General features: G+C 39.2%; 1 protein-coding gene across 1 annotated transcript in view; it reads left to right on the top strand.

Moving 5' to 3' along the window:
* The first annotated feature begins 92 nt into the window (after positions 1-92).
* Positions 93-20161, top strand: part of LOC121504571 (F-box/WD repeat-containing protein 7-like) — a 49239-nt gene continuing 29170 nt past the window's right edge. Inside the window, exons 1-2 of the mRNA XM_041779462.1 lie at positions 93-323; positions 2630-3188. Coding sequence (XP_041635396.1) covers positions 2670-3188 — 519 coding nt within the window. The 5' untranslated portion in view covers positions 93-323; positions 2630-2669. The remainder of the gene's footprint in view (positions 324-2629; positions 3189-20161) is intronic.

Below are 20161 nucleotides of genomic sequence, written 5' to 3'. Positions count from 1 at the left end.
CTTGTTTTGAAATGAGCACTGTCGCTTTAAGACGTTACAAGGCGCGCGAAAACAGCGTAACTAATGTGACTGACGTCATTCAAGCGCGCCAAACAAAGCTCCATGTGCAAGAGCAGAAAACAACGGGGCGCTCAAAGTTTTCTTTTTCTACTTTTAGAGAGCTTAACAGCATAAAAACATAAATTTAATGAACCCAAGTTGACTACTAAGCTGTTGGATTTGATTGTGTGTGAAAATATTAAAGAAGATCAGCGAAATAAAAGGAAAGAGGAGAAAAGACGAAGCCGGTGTTTAAAAATTAAAGTCCGAAGGATCCGCAGGAGGTCAGTTTGGTTCACTTTAACCATTTAATTCTTGGTTTAAGGACATGCAAGGATTATAATGTTTATTTTCATGCATTGATGTTTTTATTTAATGTGTATAACGCTAATCCAGGTGTAAATTACCTGCGCTGTGTCTTTGAATTGCTCCAGTAGAAACCTTGGTTTCTTGTTCATATACATTTATTCACCCAAACCACAAAAGTCTCAAATGTTGGACTAATGTTGATAATTTACCTGAACACCCTCCTGTCTGTTATGGTTAAAGTGGTGGCTGAACTTTTCAATTCTTACTTACTTTTTCAGTTTTCTCGTTTTAAACGACACAGTCTCCGGTATTATGATCAGTAAAATCAGACCGATACAGAAACTTAAGATTTTCAGACTTAATTTTAATCTTAGTCAGTCTTTACCAGTAAATGTGCAACACGTAGCAGGTGTCAGAGATATTGTATGATTTTTGGTTTTGAACACAATCAATAATTCAGTATTTGGTGTTCTAGACATGTAAAAGTACTATTTAGTATCACAGTGGATTATTAAAATCTGGTTTATGATGCCTTAAGCAAACATTTCTCTGATTAGTTTCCACTGGCAGCTTTGCAACCTGCTCCTGTAACTTCTTTTGCTTTTGATCAGATTTTGATGAGCTGTTTTGACAGTTTGTTAACAACAGCCGTTTACTGTGGCTGAATCAAACCTTTTTAAAAAGATGAGAGTGAAACAAACGGGCGCCATAAAACCAAATAAGTGAGCTTAAAGGTGATAAAACAGCTGCAGAGATCGGTGTTGATTTTCACTGTTTTAGGACTTCTGATTAACAGTTTGAGCATTTAAATACAGAGAGAATATTTCACAGTGGAGTGGTCACGATGCAAAGGTTTTAAACTTTTCTATGAACCGATAAAATCAGATATTATCTGTGCCTGTTAAGAAGTCCTGGACATCAAATATCAGGTCATTTCTTCAAAAATAAGTTTTCAACATTTGAAATTTGCCATCGTATTTGTACAGCTGACAGCGTTTCTCTTTATTGCTTGCTTTTGGTTGAAAATGTGACTGAAGAGCTAGAGTTTAAAAAAGTTAATGTCTTGTAGGATTTGGTGGTATTCATGTATTAAACTGGGGAGCATCAACTACATTTGTACAAGGGCCAGTTCTTCCCTAAACAGGCACTTTGGGGACCAAACTTTCACTTAAACTAAAGAAAATTCTAAAGTTGTCTAACTTTTTTTTAGATGTTTTAATTTTCTTTCAAATGTACGTAATTTTTACGCTCTAACAGTGAGATCAGTCCCTATATCGCAGCCAGCCACAAGGGGGCGCCTGAGATATTTTAGCTGCGTATTTCCATGGCTGTCATGTTGTTGTTTGACACTGATATGCTGTGTAGAGATAGTGGTAAAACACAAGCAGGAAAATTTCACTCCCATAATGCCTAAAGCCAAAAGTTTCCACAGAAAATGTCTTTTTTTTTTTTTTTTTTAAATCAAGAATGGACTGATAAATACGTGTTAACATAAATTATAAATGCTGCTAACAGCTGACGGGGGGATCTCTGAGAAATAGATGAATCACAAAGTCATTCCTGATGAAACTGTTTCAGTTGTTTTTGAGTCATTTCATGGCTGTAGATGGTTATGGAAATAAGGATACCTGAAATACCTCGATGTATGTTTTTCGCCGCACATGTTCTGAATTTGATCATGGCTCTGGGGGTCGGATAGGAAGATGGGGGGGGGCTTGATGTGACCTCTGGACCACTAGTTGATGATCACTGCCATAAACTTCCCCTTAAATTTTCCAACAGTGTACAGTTTTACTAACAGGTGATTAAAAATCACTTTAAACAGGTAAATGCATGTAAGCACTAGCTAGTGTGCATATGCAAGCAGAACACAAGCCTCTAAAGGCCCAGTTCCATACAATCCTTCTACAAAGTGCTTTGAGTCTATAACCTCACAAAGCTTCAGTGACTCCCCCCCCCAGTAAAGGGACAGTTTTACCAGAATGGGTCCACATTCATTTATTACATAGAGTGAAGAGCCAAACTGAAAGCTTTTCATGGTGGAAAAGATGTTTTTGCTCTTCTCCCGACCTTCTTCAACATGAGATTCACCCACAATTACCAAGACATGTTAAGCTATCTATGGTTTAACTGAGATAGAGGTAGATAGTTTTGACTAAGTGGAAAAGGAAGGAAAAGGAAAAGTGTTAACTTTTTTGTTATATTTATTCAAAAGGTCCATATTTGTTTGATTTCAAATCAAAGCTTTCCAACCACCTCATGCTTGTTTCTTCTTCTCTAGGATGTTTGGTGGTACGTCTGCAGTGTGAAAGAGGAAAAAGATGGAGGAAGAGCGAGCAGAGAGGAGGGAGGAGGAGGAGAGGGGAGACGTTATTGAAGAGGAGGAAGACAGAAGTATACAAACTCCATCCAGGACCAGAGAAGAAGATGAAGAAGAGGAAGAGGAGGAAGAGATGATGAAGACTGACGCCAAAGTCAAATCAAGGAGGCATCTGATTGGTGGTCACACTCCTATCTCTGCCTCCTCCTCTTTCACCTCCTCTCCTTTCCTCTCCTCCTCTCTCTGCAGAGGAAGAGGAGGAGAGGAAGACGACGAAGTCAGAGTGTCCATCGTCACCATTGAGGATGAGTCTTGTCCCTCTGAGCCGTTTGGCACTGCTCACATGGAAACGACCAATGAGATCACACGGTCGGAGGAGGAAGGAGGCAAGAAGAAGGAAGTGCGCAAAGGAGAGGAGGAGAAGATAAAAGAGGAAGAGGAGGAGGCAAAAAGTGATGAAAAAGAGGAGACAGAAGAGGAGGAAGAGATGACATCACCATTGATTCACCTGCAGAGTCAGGTAAGAGAGATTCACCGAGTCACAGATGTCCTCTGGTGTGTTTCTGTTTTCTCTTCAACTTTTTTAAAAGAACGTCGTCTCTGCTCTGGAAACCTTCAAGTTGTTTCTTTGAAAGGTGATGAGACATTTACAAATTATTTTATGAAAAGTAACTTTTTGAAAATATTTCCATCCAAGATAACAGGATAATAAAACAGTCAGAATTTATTAGTTTTCCTGCAAAATAAAGTGGATAGATGTCTGCTGAGGGCTTTGGTATCAGGAATATTGTGCCTTTTTTCTTCTTTTCATGAGATGGTTCCTGGAGATGTAGAGGATCTGTGTCTTTAGAGGCCAGCAGTCTGGTTTCTGTCGTCAGTTTCTCCTGTGAATCTTCCCTAGTTTTCGCTTTAGTCTCCTCAGTGATGGGACGGTTTTATCTGGACACTCTGACTTGTACTAAAGCTGACTGACTGCAGCCAGCAGGGGGCGACGTCACCCCCTCAGAGAATGATACTAAAGACTTTTCTGAGTGCAGAATCATCAACACCTGGTTCAGCGGTGCATTGTGTTTTCTGTGTGTGGCGTTCAGGGACCAGCCGGTGACATCAGCGTCTGGGTGCATGTGTGGTGTTCAGGTGCCTTTGTGTCTCCTGTTTTGTCGTCTTTGTAAACAAACTGAACCACAGCTGCTGTGTGTGTGTGAGGTCAGAGAAAGTGTGTGTGTGTGTGTGAGCTTCTCCTTTTACTCAGCAATGAAGAGGAAAACTCTAAGGTTGTTTTTTAGATTCTCTAGTAGATATTCTTATCTCTGAATTTTTACTGATTCAACTGAATGTTTTTAAGCTTTAAGCATAGTTTACAGGAAATTTGAACTATCAAACAGTTTATTTTACACTTGACGCACCACTGAAAATCATCTTCAGTTAGAGCTTTAAGTCTGGAGATTTTTTCCAGTTGTATTTGAAAAGGTGATTTTTTAAAATTATTCTGTTTTCAAGAAGCTAACATCGACAGTTTGTAAAAGCACAAACAGTGGATTCTGATTTCTCCTCATGCCACATTATTCACTGATGGCTGATTTTTGTCATCAGGGCTCACACTGATGTGAAACTGATGTATCAGTGCATCTGTATCAAACATATTTGACATCACACAGATCGGTGCACCCGCTGCAGCCAATGAGAGGCAGCAGCCCTAACCAGAAAACAGCTCTCATATATGAACTCTAAACCAGTGGTTCCCAACTGGTTGAGCCACGGGACCACCATCATCTCCTCAAGGAGAATTGCAACCCAAATTTTGGAGATTTTTGGGTCAATCAGATGTATTTGATGAAAATAATAGAGCTTGGACCAAAGACAGTATAAAAGGAGTTATGAAACAATGAAACAGGACAAAATATGCATCTTTTCTAGAGTCTCATAGACAATTTAGTGCCTTTTTTTTCCCCAGGCACACATCCGCAACCCGCTTCTAGGCCCTGACCCACCAGTTGAGAACCACTGCATTAAACTACATGGCCTCCTCAGCCGGCATTGATTTTTGCTTTTTCACAGCAAACAGAACGAACACATGGACCGTCGTTTTTCTCCTAAAGTCACGTTTGATTAATCCTCCAATATCGGTCAGATTTATTAACATTTTGTAAACTACAAAACAACGTCATGAAACTTCTTTGTTATTAAACATAAAATATTGCAGGCTCTGTCCATTCTGTTTTTAAAACAAAACAAAGAGGACCTGTGTTGTTGTTAGATATTTATTGCAATTCACAAATTATTTTTAAAATAATTGGGATGATTGCATCAATATGATGCTAGTTTGCACTGTTTTTTTTAATTGAAAAATAGCATTACTGCAGTGTTTTAAAGCTGTTTCAACACTTAGAAATGATGTGTTTCATGCATTGGCTTATAAATATAATGATTATAATATAAAAATAGCTCTTTTTAGGTGTGTACGCTAAAAATGACAAATTTTACTAATTTTCTTCAAAATGAATCACTAGCGTTACAGAGTTCATGTTTTTATTCTGCTATGGCAGAGAGATGAAAAATGTGTTTATAATGGGAGTAGATGGGACATTTTTGGCAAGGAAGGGCTTATTTAGGAGTAAAGTTTTAAATCGGTTTCTAATCATGCATTAATATTGATTTTGTTACTAATCTTTGACACGTACAAGACTATAATCAGAGAAAAACCCAGCCCTCTATCATGTATATTTAGAAAATAACCCAATTTTTACGTTTGTTTTTCATATAAACAGTGAGCGCTTGTATTCATACTTCCGTTTAAAGGGTTAAACCCTGAAAATTATTGAATATCTGTGATTTTTTTTATCAGGATGGAATTTGACTGAAAGATTTAAGTCAAAATAATTGGAAAATATCAGATGATAATATTTTTATAGCTTATTTATTTTATAGTTTATTTAAGTAGAAATTTTTGGCTCTGAATGGCTTATTAAGTACTACACAAAAACCAAAGATGCATCAAAATCAGTTTTTGTTTCTAAGAAAATTTTACATATTCAGGACTATGCTTGAAACAATACCACAGCCACCTGACATTTATTTTTCTAAAAATATGTTTTTGTGGGTTTTTTCATAAACAAGAAAACTATTACAAACCAGCATTTGAAGGACTTTAAAAAGAATTTAAATGTTTCGTAGTTTTGGTCAGGACTGTATGGAAGCACATTTCTGCCAAATAAAAAAGAAAAGTAAAGCAGTTCTTGAAAAAAAATTCCTAGGTCATAATTATAAGATAAAAATTCGTAATTATGAGATTAAAAATAGGAGTTTAAAAGTCATAATTATGACTTTTTATCTCATAATTATGATTTAGGATTCTTTCTGTTTTAATTCCCTAACTTTCACATTTTTCTTTTTTAAGTGGTGGAAACGGGCTTCCATAGTACTGGAGTTGATGAAAAGCATATTTAAAAATTAGGAAAAATATTTTTAGATAATTTCTTTAATCAATGTCTTTTACCGTGGACATTTTTAGGCTTATTTGGGTTGGGTACATTTATACAGAGATAACTGTAGGCACTTTAAAAAAATGAAATTGGAATTTCAAAACTTATCAAGAAAACAACCTTTCTGCAAAAAGATGTGCCATTTTCAGGGACACAGACAACATGATCACTAAATAAATAGAAAAATCCAACCTTTTGCAAAAAAACCCCCACAAAAATATCCAGAGTGATACCAGAAGCTTAGCATGTGCTTAAAATGGGTTAGCATGTGAATTTATGGTGTTGTCATGTTAAAAACTGGTTTAAATTTTCTTCTTTCCTGGCCTGCCATGTTTATAATCCATTATTGTGTAACCTTCCTAACTTACAGACTCCTACTCCTCTATTTCAGCCACTAACCCATCAGGCTTGACTTTTACGATATCATATTCTTTCACTTTTATTTTGAAAAATCACATGAAATAGTGATATACTGATTAGTTACTTAAACGAATTAAAGCACACACACTTTCCCTCTTACACACACACTCTCACACAGACAGTAGGTAGGTGTATGTGCAGGAATGTGCAGCCGTGAACATTCCTCAGATTCTTCCAGCAGGATCATGGGACCATGGGAACTGTTAGCTTAAAACGCACACATGCTGGGACAGAAACGCACATAGAGATCAATGCGTTACACTCTAAGCATGATGGGATACTCAATTAATTATTCATATGTGGCTGTAGTTCCACCAGCGAGCACTAGAGGCAGTGTTGGGGTCTTATGTTAACTGACAGCTGACTTTAGGCTCAGATTTAATGAGGGATGACTAATTTATATTAGCGTATGTGTGACAGGCAGACTGGAAAAACTAGGGCACTAATCTGGTGAGACATGCAGCGTAATCTAAGAGCATTTTTTCTAGATTACCACACATATAGGAGATTATACACACACACTTTATTATACTCCTGCCGACTTCTCTGCCCCAGCCTGGTCTCCGAATCTGACCTTCAAACAGTCTTCAAATCTGCTCAGATGAAAAATGTCCTCACAGAGATGCAGAAATAATCCCACACAGACTGGAATTAAAGGTTTTATCTTTATCCGTTTAGTTTCCGAGTGTCCACAAATTCAATCAGTTTGATAATTCAGTCAAAGGTCGGCAAGCTCCGATCATGCTGGGGTCACATGACTGCTGAGAACGTCAGAGCTGCAGAGGTATGACTGCTATGTGAACTCACTTTTAGGGATTAGAAATACTCTATCATTCATTTCAGTCCTGCATTCAGAGTGTTCGAAAGCAGGGAGATTAAACAAGCCAATTTCCAAAAAAGTTGGGGCGCTGTGTAAAATGTTAATAAAGACAGAATGCGATAATTTTCAAATCTCATGCACCCATATTTTATTTACAATAGAAAATAAACAACAAACCAGATGACTGAGACCTTCTACCATTTAATGAAAAATATTAGCTCAAAAAAGTTGGGACAGGTCATGTTTACCATTGTGTAGCATCCCCTCTTTAAACAACACTCTGTAAACGTCTGGGAAGTGAAGAGAGAAATGTTGTCCCATTCTTGACTGAAGTTTGAGTCTAGCTTCTAAACAGTCCTGGGTCTTCTTTGCTGAATTTTCCTTTAATGATGCTCCAAATGTTTTCTATTGGTGAAAGGTCTGGACTGCAGGTAAGCCAGTTCAGGACCTGGACTCTTCTACTGTGAAGCCATGCTGTTGTGATGGATGTGGAATGTGGTTTAGCATTGATAAACAAGCTGGACGGTATCTCTCCTCTTTCAGCCTGATTTATGTTTCTGCATCGTCAACATGATGCCGTACCTACGCCATTGACGTGACGCCATCGTTGAACATTTGAAGTTCTGCGTTGAGGGAACGCGTCCCTCTGCAATTCACCGCCATGCTGCTGGGTGTGTGTTTGTGTGTGTGTGTGTGTGTGTGGTTTCAGAGGGGTCACATCCGAATCCTTGTTTATCTGCCGGTCACAGGCTCCGGCTCCACCTCTGTCACAATGGCGACCAAGGTGGAGCGGGTGTGTTTGGAGTTGGAGCTCATTAATATCGACCAAAAAATTATTTTATTGCAAATGTTGAAGCGCAGGCGACAGGGAAGATGTTTGCGGAGGTGGTCTATACGACCACTAAACGAGTCGAGGCTGAGAACAGGTGAATGATGTTCTAAGCAGACCAATCACAGCCCTTGCGGTCCACGTCACCGCGATGCATAGTTGGGATTTTTTGGAGGCGCGCATCAGGCTACAGCATAGGGGTCTGCATCGACACAGAGGGCTATGCGTAGCTATGCCATCGACGCGACGCAGAAGCGTAAATCAGGCTTAAGTCCACGGGACACGGTGTCCAAGGTTTCCAAAAATAACTTCTAATTTTGATTCCTGTGACCACAGAACAGTTTTCCTTTTTTCTTCAGTCCATTTTTGATAAGCGTTGGCCCAGAGAAGTTTGCAGTGTTTCTGGATCCTGTTCACATTTGGCTTTTTCTTTGCAGGATCTATCTTTAACTGTCATTTGTGGATGGCACGGCTAACTGTGTCAACAGAAAATGATTTCTGGAAGTGTTCCTGAGTGCTTGCAGGGATTTCCACTACAGAATCAGGTCTGTTTTTAATGCAGTGGCCCCTGAGGGCCCCCATATCACCAGCATCCAATACTCACTTGCAGCCTTGACCCTTGCTCTCGGAGATTTTTCTCAGATTGGTGAACCTCTGCCCATCTTTATTTCTGAGAGACAGCCTCTCTAAAATGCTCCTTTTATACCCAGTCATGTCACTGACCTGCTGTAAATTAACCTAATTAGTTGCTAAATGCTGAAGTTTTAAGCTATTTCTCTGATTGGAGAGCTGAACTGCAGTTCTCAGAGAGTAAATACCTCAGTGTGAGACTATAATGAGATACCTGTTGACTGGTTTTTGGAAATCTTAGCCGCGTTTATCCTGAGAGTCCGGAGGAAACTTTAACCTGAGGGTGTCACGGGTCATTTCCTGTCAGAGGAGCTCATGTCTGACGCTCACGTGAAGAGTCAGTTTCATATCGTGGTTTAAACATCAGGTCAGGTGACGGTCTTTGACCCAGTAAGACTCTAAACCCAACACAGCAAAAACAAAGCACCTGCTGGTGGACAGAGGAGACATTTACTCTGGTCATCCAGTCATAGAATTACAGACCACTCACTGATCAGAAATCCATCCAGAAATAATAAAAAACACATTTTCTTTAATGGCATCAGCTGATCAGACTCTGACTTACTCTTTGAATTATATCAGCAGTGGTTTGGTTCAAACATTCGTGGTTTCCAGAAGATGAATCAGAATTTTATCAGTTTGTTGTGGACTTTTCATTTGGTACCCATTACAGGGTTTAATACTGCTGATGTAACAATTAGCTTAGGTGTAACGGTAGTATAGCTGTAGTCTAACCAGAACTTGGAAACATTTCTTTGTTACTACAAAAGGATGTTTTTGCACTTCCCAGATGGCTGCAGTTTTATCTACCAACAAGCTCCAACATTCATAAACTACGGCAGCTACTGATGAGCTCAGGTTATTGTTGGAGCTGCGCCTGCCTACTACCTCATTCTGTCACATAGCTCTGATTGGCCCGTTTTGAATGTGACGGGCAGATTGTTCGTCCCATCACCTTCAGAGAATTTTTTCAAGTCCCACCCTTCTCAAACACTTATGCCCCGTTTACACGACATTTTTGAGTAAAAAGCGCAAAAGTTTTGTAGCATTTTGGCTGTCCGTTTACAAGGCAACGGCGTTTTGGTGCCTGAAAACTGAACTTTTTGGAAACGGGCTCCAGAATGGAAGTGTTTCAACACGCCCCCGTTTCCGTGTAAACAGGGAAAACAGCACCTTCTGAAATCGAACATGCGCACTGCGACTGCAGTAAATATCCGTGCGCGAGTAGGCTTATAACGCATGAGCAGAGGGGAAGCCCAAAACAAAGATGGCCGACACCAGTGTACTGTTTGTGCTCCTCACTCTTTTGAATTTAACTGTACTTCTCCAACAAAGTGTTGATTTACCGTATGGGTCGAGTCAGAATCTGGTGCAGGCACGAAAATCACACTGCTATCTACTGGCCTGGCATGTATACTACATCGTTTTTGGTGTTTCCCGCAATCTCGTGTGAACAGATATCATTTTGAAAATGTTGCCGTCTGAACGTGGAACTTTTTGGAAACGAAAACAGAAAATGAAGCAAAATGTTGTCATATAAATGGGGCATAAGATTGGGAGCTTTCCCAGATGAATGCGTACTACATTCATACGATGTAGATATGAAACAGTCTATTTGGCATAAAATAGTGTATATGTAAATTAGAGATTCATTACCATCCATGCATTATGTTCACGGTCATGCTGTTAGCTTAATATCTGTTCATTTTAGGCTTTTGGCTGAAACAACTAAATATTTGAAGACATTCCTTGATTTGTTGATATTTTGAGCTCCAGTTTTCTCTATTTCTTTTGGCTCTTTTATCAAATAAACCACGGAATCATCAGCATACTGCCTAAAAGCAATACTAACTGTTCATCATATGTTAGACAAAGCTGTATTTATAGTTCTTTCTAAACTGTAAATGCAAGTTTTGGCTCTCTGATTTGGGGAGAGATTGTCACATCTCCTGACTCCTTCAAACTCATCAGATCCCCAGTATAGACCTGTATCTCTGACATTTTCTGTAATATGTCCTCATCTACAGAAGGAAGCTCAGATAAACTCAGTGTCTCTCTCTCTGTTATTCACACACGCCTGAACACACCCTCATACCCCCCGTACGTCTGTGTGATGGTCACATTCCAGCTCCGGGCAGCTCTCCAGCCCATCAGGTCCACCGCACCGATTGTGCCGAGTCAGCGCAGCACACACACACTCACACTCACACACATTCCTGGGGCTGCGGCAGCATTCCTGAAGTCTTGTGCTCGTCAGCAGGACGGAGGTTTGGACCTGCGACCTTCGTGTTACGGTGCAGTCTCTCTGCGGCCGGTTCAACTCAGTCCTGAAGATTAATCACATCCACCAAGACTCAGTGACTGAGAGAGGGGTCCAGCCTTCAAGTTTATGAGTCACCTGTCCATTAAAGTCTGCGTACTATTAAAGGGAGGCTAACATTTTAAACTTTGTCCCTACTTTTTTGAGCTCTGTTGCTGCCATCAAATTCAAGATGAGCTAATATTATTTATGAAATGGTAAAATGCCTTAGTTTCAACATCTGATATGTTGAAATTGAGTCAATAATTCATTGATGATTCAAAAAATCATTGATTTCTTTTTTAAGATTTTAAATGGTGTCCCAACTTTTTTGGTAATGTAGTTGTACTTTGACTAAATAAAGAGCCAAATCTCATGACATCATACTGGCATACATGCCTGACAGTTCAGTTGAGCTTTGAACATCAAAGGATAGAATGTTGTAGAATGTTCCAAACACAGCCCCTCTCTGACTGCTCTGTCACCATGGCAACCAAAGAGTGCTACTTCCTGATTGGCTGTTTGAGCTTCTGTTCTACTGACCTGAAGACGTTTGTGTTTGTGTGTGAGCGTCTTCATGGTGTAGAGGGACAGAACCAGGAACAGGTGCTCCACTGTCCTGACCCCCCAGGCCCCCCTCAGTGAGGGTTTGACGGCGTGTAAGGAGACACCTGGAGAATGTCAGTAAAAACCTTCAGTCTGGTCGTTCTCGCGCTCCCCCGCTTTGTTTTTCTTTCTCCTTGGTCACATCTTCATCTTCAATGAGAGGATTTCTCCTCACTTTCTTCTTTTTCATTCGTTTGATAGAGTTAAACATAGGCCTGTTTTAAAGAGATCAGCACCAGTTATCCATATTAACTTCTATGTAAATAGAATAATACATCTATAAATATAACTTCATTGCATAACCTCTGAATATATGATGATTATGTTGACCAATATCATACAGTCGGCTTACTCGTGAATAAACACATTTTTCTAGAACAACGCCTGAAACTTTTAGTACTTAGATGTACAAGACATCCAGTAACAACACGCTTTCTTTGATTTAAGGAAAATAAAGCATTAGATAAACGTTTTATGGCTTTGTCAGGTAGTTAAAATGATGTTTTGGTCATCAGATAATAAAGCACAGTGTTAGTCCATGCAAGACACAGTAGTCATACACCCAGCTGTGATCAGCTGACAGTCAGCTGATCACAGATATCACCTCCCAGCTCCCCCAGCCAATCACTGCGCTTTCTCTCAACACAGCGATGTATTTAAATATGACGTACTACTCACTAATCTCTGCTTGCATTAATGCTAATGCACCATGCTACTGCTGGCCAAGCTTAACCTCCTCCGACCCAGCCTCCTCCTTTATAGCATAAAGCTTCACCTCCTCCACCCCAGCCTCCTCCTTTATAGCATAAAGCTTCACCTCCTCCACCCCAGCCTCCTCCTTTATAGCATAAAGCGTCATCCCCTCCACCCCAGCCTCCTCCTTTCGAACATAAAGCTTCACCTCCTCCACCCCAGCCTCCTCCTTTATAGCATAAAGCTTCACCTCTTCCACCCCAGCCTCCTCCTTTATAGCATAAAGCTTCACTTCTTCCACCCCAGCCTCCTCCTTTATAGCATAAAGCTTTACCTCCTCCACCCCAGCCTCCTCCTTTATAGCATAAAGCTTCACCTCCTCCACCCCAGCCTCCTCCTTTATAGCATAAAGCTTGAATTCCTCCACCCCAGCCTCCTCCTTTATAGTATAAAGCTTCACCTCCTCCACCCCAGCCTCCTCCTTTATAGCATAAAGCTCATTACACCCTCATTTTTAGATTAACTACTATGGATTAATTGCTTTTAAACTAATTTTGTTCTATTTATCAGTACTTGTTGTCATAAATGGTATCCATCTTTGTTAGATGAAGAGGGGGATGAAGAGGCTAATGCTAGCGGCCAAGCTAGCAAAGCTAAATTCTTGGCAGCCATACAGCAACTGAGAATGTTTTTTTTTTTTTCACCCAAATTTGGGGGGGTCATATTATCTAACAGGGAATAACATCTGTTTACAATTTTAACTCAATTATACCTTTTTTTAGAAGTAAAATACAGCGACATCAGCATACAGTGCTATATCACTTCTGTCAACCACAACATGGTATTTACTAATAATAATAAGTTTTGGATTTTCATTGGATTTATATCAACAGCATTAATGAACAATATACATACAATCTTTTTCAGTAGACAGATGTCAGATATATTATAATGTAATTGTATGTAATTCATGAAACAGTTGATGTAAAGGAAATTCCTCGTCAGTATTCTTGTTTCTTCTTCCCTCCCTCCATCCTTTCCTTCCTCCTTATCTTTCTCTCCTGTTTGAACACAGTTGAATCAGGATTCGTCTCCTGGGAATGATTGTAGCTCAGACACAGTCTCACACGGTCACTCGTTAAAATATACATGAGCACTAAGCCCCTAACATCCCTGCTACACTCCCAGCATTCATTATTGATGAACACAAACTCACAGAGACCATTCTGCAGCCCAGGTCTCTATTTGCCTTATAAAGCACCTGTTGTTTGCTGCATTGCACCTCTGAAATCTTTCCCTCTGGAAACAAGGCAGCTCTTTGAATCAAACACAACCACATCATCTAGTCTGACGACTCGCTCTCATCAATTTATAACACAGAGGCAGCAGGAGCCACAAGTCCTCACGCCTCTGCTTTGTTCAAATAACTGAGAGTATTTCTGTTTCTAAGAGCTAAACTGTTTGAAATTAAGCTGTTTACTAAAAAACTAATGCCACATAACAACACAACCTGTTCCTGATGTAGTAGACCAGTGACTCGTGCTTTTAAGATAAAATTCCTGTTTGAGGAAGTTTGGTGGCTTTAAAGTTGCAGATAAAAAAGCTTTTTCTGCTCAAGGACGGCTTACTCTCTAGTTAAGTCTTTTTTTTTTTTTTTGTAGGAAAGGTTTCTGTTTTCACACACTGAGGACCAGGACTGCCCACAGAATTTGCTGGGCCCCTGAAAACCCCAGAGAAGGCCCCCCCCCAGCAGCCGTATTTACTGAGGATGATATCAAAGCATGTGTGCTGGATCCATAGCATTGGTGCTAGCATCCTTGCTAACAGTTGCTTTATTTTAGAGCTGAAAGTGCATGAAGCTATTATTGGGTACTGATATTAAATATTATGTTATTACTTTTTAACCCCTTAAAATTAGTTTGCCATCCATTTTACTTAATTTTTATGTCACCTTTACATTCCGTTTTGCTTTTATTTGCCCATTTTTACAAACTCTTTCTTTCCAATTTTGACCCTTTTTCCATTTTGTCACTTGATTGCCACTTGTCACATATTTTTCCCACTTTTTTGCCACTTTTAATGTTTTTGCCAATTTTTTTCACCTATTTCTCCACTTTTGCCTGATTTGCTAATTTATAGCCATTTTGTGCCAACTTTTACTGTTTCTTTTGCCCCTTTAAATCCATTTTTGCTGTTTATGCCCATTTTGTCACTGTAAAGCCACTTGTTGCCGGTTTATTTCAACTTCCTGTTGCCACTTTTAATCCATATTAGCAGTTTTTGCTACTGTCTTGCTCATTTTTGCCCTAAGTTTTGGTCATTTTTGCCACTTTGCCTATTTGTTGCCGCATTTTCCCACTTTTTTGACACTTTTGACTCGTTATAGATGTTTTACCTATTTTGTCACTTGATAGCTACTTGGGGCCGTTTTGTGACTTTTGGGCCTCTTTAATCAATTTTTTCAACTTTTAGCTTGTTTTTGCCCAATTTTGCCACTTTCAAGCCAACTTTTTGTTTACACTTTTTTTTGCCACTTTTAACCAATTTTTGCTTTTTTTCCCTGTTTGTCACCACTTTTTACTCAATTCTGCAACTCTTAGACCATTTTTGCAATTTTATAGCCACCTTTTGCCACTTTTTAGCATTTTTTGCCATGCTGACCATTTTCCATTTTTGCAAACGTTTTTCTTTTTGCCACTTTTAACCCATTTTGCAGTTTATTGCAGTTTTTGCCACTTTAAAACAATGTTCTGCCCAATTTAGCCACATTTTTACCTTCTTTGCCCATTTTTCACCTGTTTTTGCAACTTCTCTTTGTACCTTTTAACCAATTTTTGCCACTCTTTGCCTATGTTTTTCATATTTTTGCCACTTTTAACTCATTGCTGCTTTTTGGCTCTTTTTGACCCTTCATTTTGCCACTTTCACCCCTCAAAATTTTTTATTGCTTTGCTAAGAGTGATCGCTATTCAGGTTAAAAACAGAATACGGTTATCACAGTTTACATTTACAATGGACCATGATTTTTCTGACTTCCATGGCCCCCCCCATTTTGCTGGGCCCCCCAAAGCTCTCCCCTTTGTGCCCCCTTATGTGTGGCTGAGGCAGCTATAACGCCATGATTAACCGTGGTTTCAAACGTCACAACTAATCCTAAAGGCTCCACAATATCGTCTGTTCCTGTTCTGACTCGCTATAAGGGGGCGGAGCCTGATTATTGTATAGCCTATACTGAGTGAAAATGTGTGACACTAGCTGTGGGGATTTAGCCTCTCAGCAGCCTGTTAGCAGTGTAGCTTCTTAGGCCAGGCTACATTAGCTTCACTATGGCAGGCAGACCGTTGCTGATCCTGTTGACCTCACCAGTCTTGATGCCACCACAGACTTTTAGAGGATTCTCAGGAGCCGGTTACAAACACCCAAAGACCTGAGTCTCCTCAGGAAGAAAGTATACCCCCAGGTACCTGTACGAGTCCACCCTCTCCACTCCCTCCCCCTGGATGATAGAGGCTCCTGCTCCTTCGTTTCTTTAAACAGATGGTGTTTTTCCAAACTTCTGTTACCATCCGTTTAATTATTAGTGTTTTTCTCTCCTTCATGTTTGTGCAGAAACTTAATCAAAGCTGAAGCTTCCCACTGTACTCCACATCCACACACGTTGAGATGAAACATCATCTGCTGAAAATCAATCCTTCACACATTCCTCTGATCCTCTCTCTCTCTCTTTATTGATTCTTCACACACTTGTAGGCTAATCCAGCTAGTGCTAAACACACAGGAATACACACTCTGAACTACACACAGACTACAAACAGAGGCCACATCTGCCTGATTCTTTGAAGTGGTTTCTGTGTTTCCAGACTCTGACAGGAGTTCGCTCCGAGGATAAAACACAAACACACTATTATTTATGTTGTTCTATAGGCCGCATCAGAAAGAGGTTTGATAAATACACGCTCGCTTTAAAGGGAATTATTAACCATATTTCACAGAAACACACAGATATGTTCAGACTTCAAGTGTGGGAAAGAATCAGCTGTTTTAATGCAGAACACACAGATTCACACAGTTTCAGGTTTTACAAGAGCATCAGAGGGAGAGACTCAGCGGGTCTGCATACCAGAGGGAGACAGAGACGCGGTGAGACAAACGAGGGGAATGGAGAAAAAATTTTTAAAAAAGATGGATGCTGTTCTTTTCAACAATTTAAACATTTCATCTTGAGACAAAAAATGTGCTTGGTGCTGTTTCATGAAAATCAATCAGGGCTGAGGTTTCCTGATTTAAGTAATGTTGATCCAAGCTCCATATTAACAAAACCCGTAAAAAGTAGCTTTCTTCTCCCAAACTTGACTGGAGGGTATACCATAAAAGGATGTGATTTAAAATCACACAAGAAGAAAGTCACACCAAGCACTAAAATGCATGCAAGTTTTCCTGTTCACCTTCCACATCTACACCTTTTATCATGAATCTAAATCCTGAAGAAATACAGGTGAAACTAAGCCCTATTCGCATGGTATTAGTATTACCTAGGGACCTCTGGTAGTTCTTAATAATCATGCAGGACCTGTACGAATCAACCGTGTGTGTAATTTGCAGAGTAAGAATTCCATAAGTCCAAAGGTAATACTAACCCCATGCGAATAGTGCTGTATTCAGAAATGCCTACCCAGGAACACCCAAAATAAACTGAACGCTGTGTTTGAACTGTCCTTTTTGCCGCTTTTTCCATTTTGTCACTTGATTGCCACTTGTCACATATTTTTCCCACTTCTTTTTGCCACTTTGAATGTTTTTGCCAATTTTTTCGTTAATTTATAGCCATTTTGTGCCAATTTTTACTACTTCTTTTGCCCTTTTAAACCAATTTTTTGCTCTTTTTTTCAATTTTTCCACTTTATTTATCATTTCTCCACCTTTGCAGCCACTTGGTGCAAACTTTTACTACTTCTTTTGCCCCTTTAAACCCATTTTGGCCCATTGGGTCATGTTATAGCCACTTGTTGCCAGGTTTTTTCAACTTCCTGTTGCCACTTTTAATCCATATTAGCCGTTTTTGCCACTCTCTTGCTAATTTTTGCCAAGTTTTCTCAGTTTTGCCACTTTACAACCCATTTGTTGCCACATTTTCCAATTTTTTTTGCCACTTTTGACCTCTTAAATATTTTCACCCATTTTGCCACCGGACAGCTACTTAGGGCCTGGAGTACAAGCACATGTAAGGTGCCTCTAGACAGGTAACCATCTGAAATTTCCTACCAAATTCACAGACTGTAGGTTTTGAGTAATACAACAAAAAAAACAAAATACTCACACACCAGAGTAATTTTTTACCTTGTCTGAATTTTGATGAGTGTAGCTGGAAGAAATGAGCAGGGAAACTCATCTGGGCCGAAGCATGAAGCCTTAGTTTAGCTAGTTCAGGTTTAGAGTCCATGACAACAGAAGAGAAAACGTAACCGCTTTTGTGGTTATTTTGACCGGCAGGTTTCCTGTTTCCGGTTTTGTCAGAGCTCATCTATTGGTTGTTGATAGTATTACATCACTGCCACTTGCGATCGCAAGTCAAAGACTAGGAAAAGACTGATATAAAACAACGCAGATTACCACCTTAAACTTAACGATAGAGATGACGGGAGCACGCCGTGACTCCAGTAAGACTCCTAAAATTTACTAAAGACTTTCAGTTTTTAGTCTGTGACTGTGAAAATCTTTTAGTGTAAGCCCAGCATTTGAGGAATCCTGTCCATAGTTTAGAATCATGATCAGTATTACTGGCACAGAAATAAATAAAATATAGTGCAGTGTGCAACTTTCACAACTTTGTACATAGACGTTGAGCTTAAAATGAAAAAAAAATGTTGAAATGGAGAAATAGAAATATGAATTTTACATTTACATATCGCCCTGAATTCATATTTACATCACTAAAGATGTTTTTTTTCTTTTCTTCTTTTTTTTTTTTTACAAATTAAAATATTACAATGATAACATAGCAAGTCCCTATTGGGCTTATGGAATTTTAAGGTGAAGACTCAGGATTAGGGCTGGGTAATTTATCATAATTTAAATTTAGTCACAATATTTCCTATGACAATTTAATCTGGCGAGTAATCTGGCGAGATATGTAAATGTTGAATATCACCAGTGAGGCGTCCATTCATGACATGTCAGTGTTATGTCTTTGCTCCAAGGTTGGTGCTCGGGCCCTAATACAGGACATAGAAGTCTTACATGGTCTAAATATTGTTACAACAGTCTTGTTTAAGTAAAACAACAGTATTTTGTTTTATCCATAGTGAAACATGTATATGACATGTTCATAATTACAGAGGGACATTTACAAACCATATCTGGTATTTGATTTGTTCCTCTACTTATCTTTCTACTTCTTTACTTTATTTGATTCTATCTCTGATTTTATCTTTTCAGTTTCCTCTTCTTTATCACTGATCTATCCTGATTCGGCCTCTCCTCAGGCCAGATGGAAGAAAGGACTTCCCCTCCTTTTGATGATTTTTCTCCTCCAACATTTAAAACAAATGTGTTCCCAAAAACTGCATGTTTTTTATTTCTGAAATGTGAAGAAATAACAGAGGCTTGCAAAAGAAGACAAAGATGTAAATTAGAAGCAGAAAAAGGGGACTTTGAGTTCTCATTTATGACAAAAGGCAGGCTGAGAGGGAGCGAGGAGAATAAAAGGAAGAAAGAGATGAATAACAGATGAAAATGAACATATAATGAGTTGCAAGAAGTGTTCCACCAAAGAAAAGAGAATTAAGATTGGCTATAAAAAAACAATGCTGTTTTCCAAAAATAGTAAAATCTGTTTGAAGTGTCTCAAATGAGCTATCTTGCTTGTAACCTAATATCTTTCAGAGTTTAGTTAAACATGTATGATATTATAGAACTGTCACAATATCAGAATTTTATTTAAACTTTTAAATAGATTATATAAATATAATTGTGCTTAAGCAAACCATGTTGTGTGCTGCAGCGGAGCACAGAAAGCATGTTGATCCTCCTAGGACTGTTATTTATCATGTAAAATAAGAAAAAAAAAAAACAGTCATTAAATGTTTAAGATGCTTATGCTTTCTTACAGTAGGGGGCGCATCAGCAAAAACATGAAATACACATTCAGATATTTAGAGGGGCAAACTCTAATCGGTCTTGTGATGTGAGTCAGAAGTCTCATATCGTTAGCCTCACAGCTTAATTGCCAAAGTCATATTTCAAGGTTTAGGTGAGTAGAGTTAGGCAGGTATCACAATTTGGCCAAAAAATGACTCGACTTCAGTGACTTCCTGTTAAACAGCATGATAGTGAATTGCTCACCAATAAAGAAATGGCCCGATTGTGTCACTTCCTGTTGCCAGTAAGGGTGCTGTATCAAAACAAAGAAATTAACCTCCGAATATATAGAGGAGCAGACCTTTATCTTGAATGTGAAATTTGAAGGCAGTCGGATGTTTGGTGGGAGAGTTGCACGTACTTCCTGTCAAATTGGCAAGGTATTGAAATGCTCACCATTGCCAGGGAGACATCGTTCAATGAAACATAACTGTGTTTACTGTAAATTATTGAGGCCTTTCTTTCAAAATAAGAGCTCAAGAGGTTAAGCCCAATAAGAGGAATGAAGATATGACCCATTTGTGTCACTTCCTGTTGCCAGTAGGGGGCGCTATGAGATGTTTACTTGTGGGTGTGT

Source organism: Cheilinus undulatus, linkage group 22 (genome assembly GCF_018320785.1).
Source record: "Cheilinus undulatus linkage group 22, ASM1832078v1, whole genome shotgun sequence".
In the NCBI taxonomy this organism is placed as follows: Eukaryota; Metazoa; Chordata; class Actinopteri; order Labriformes; family Labridae; genus Cheilinus; species Cheilinus undulatus.
This window is presented reverse-complemented; position numbering and strand designations above follow the sequence as displayed.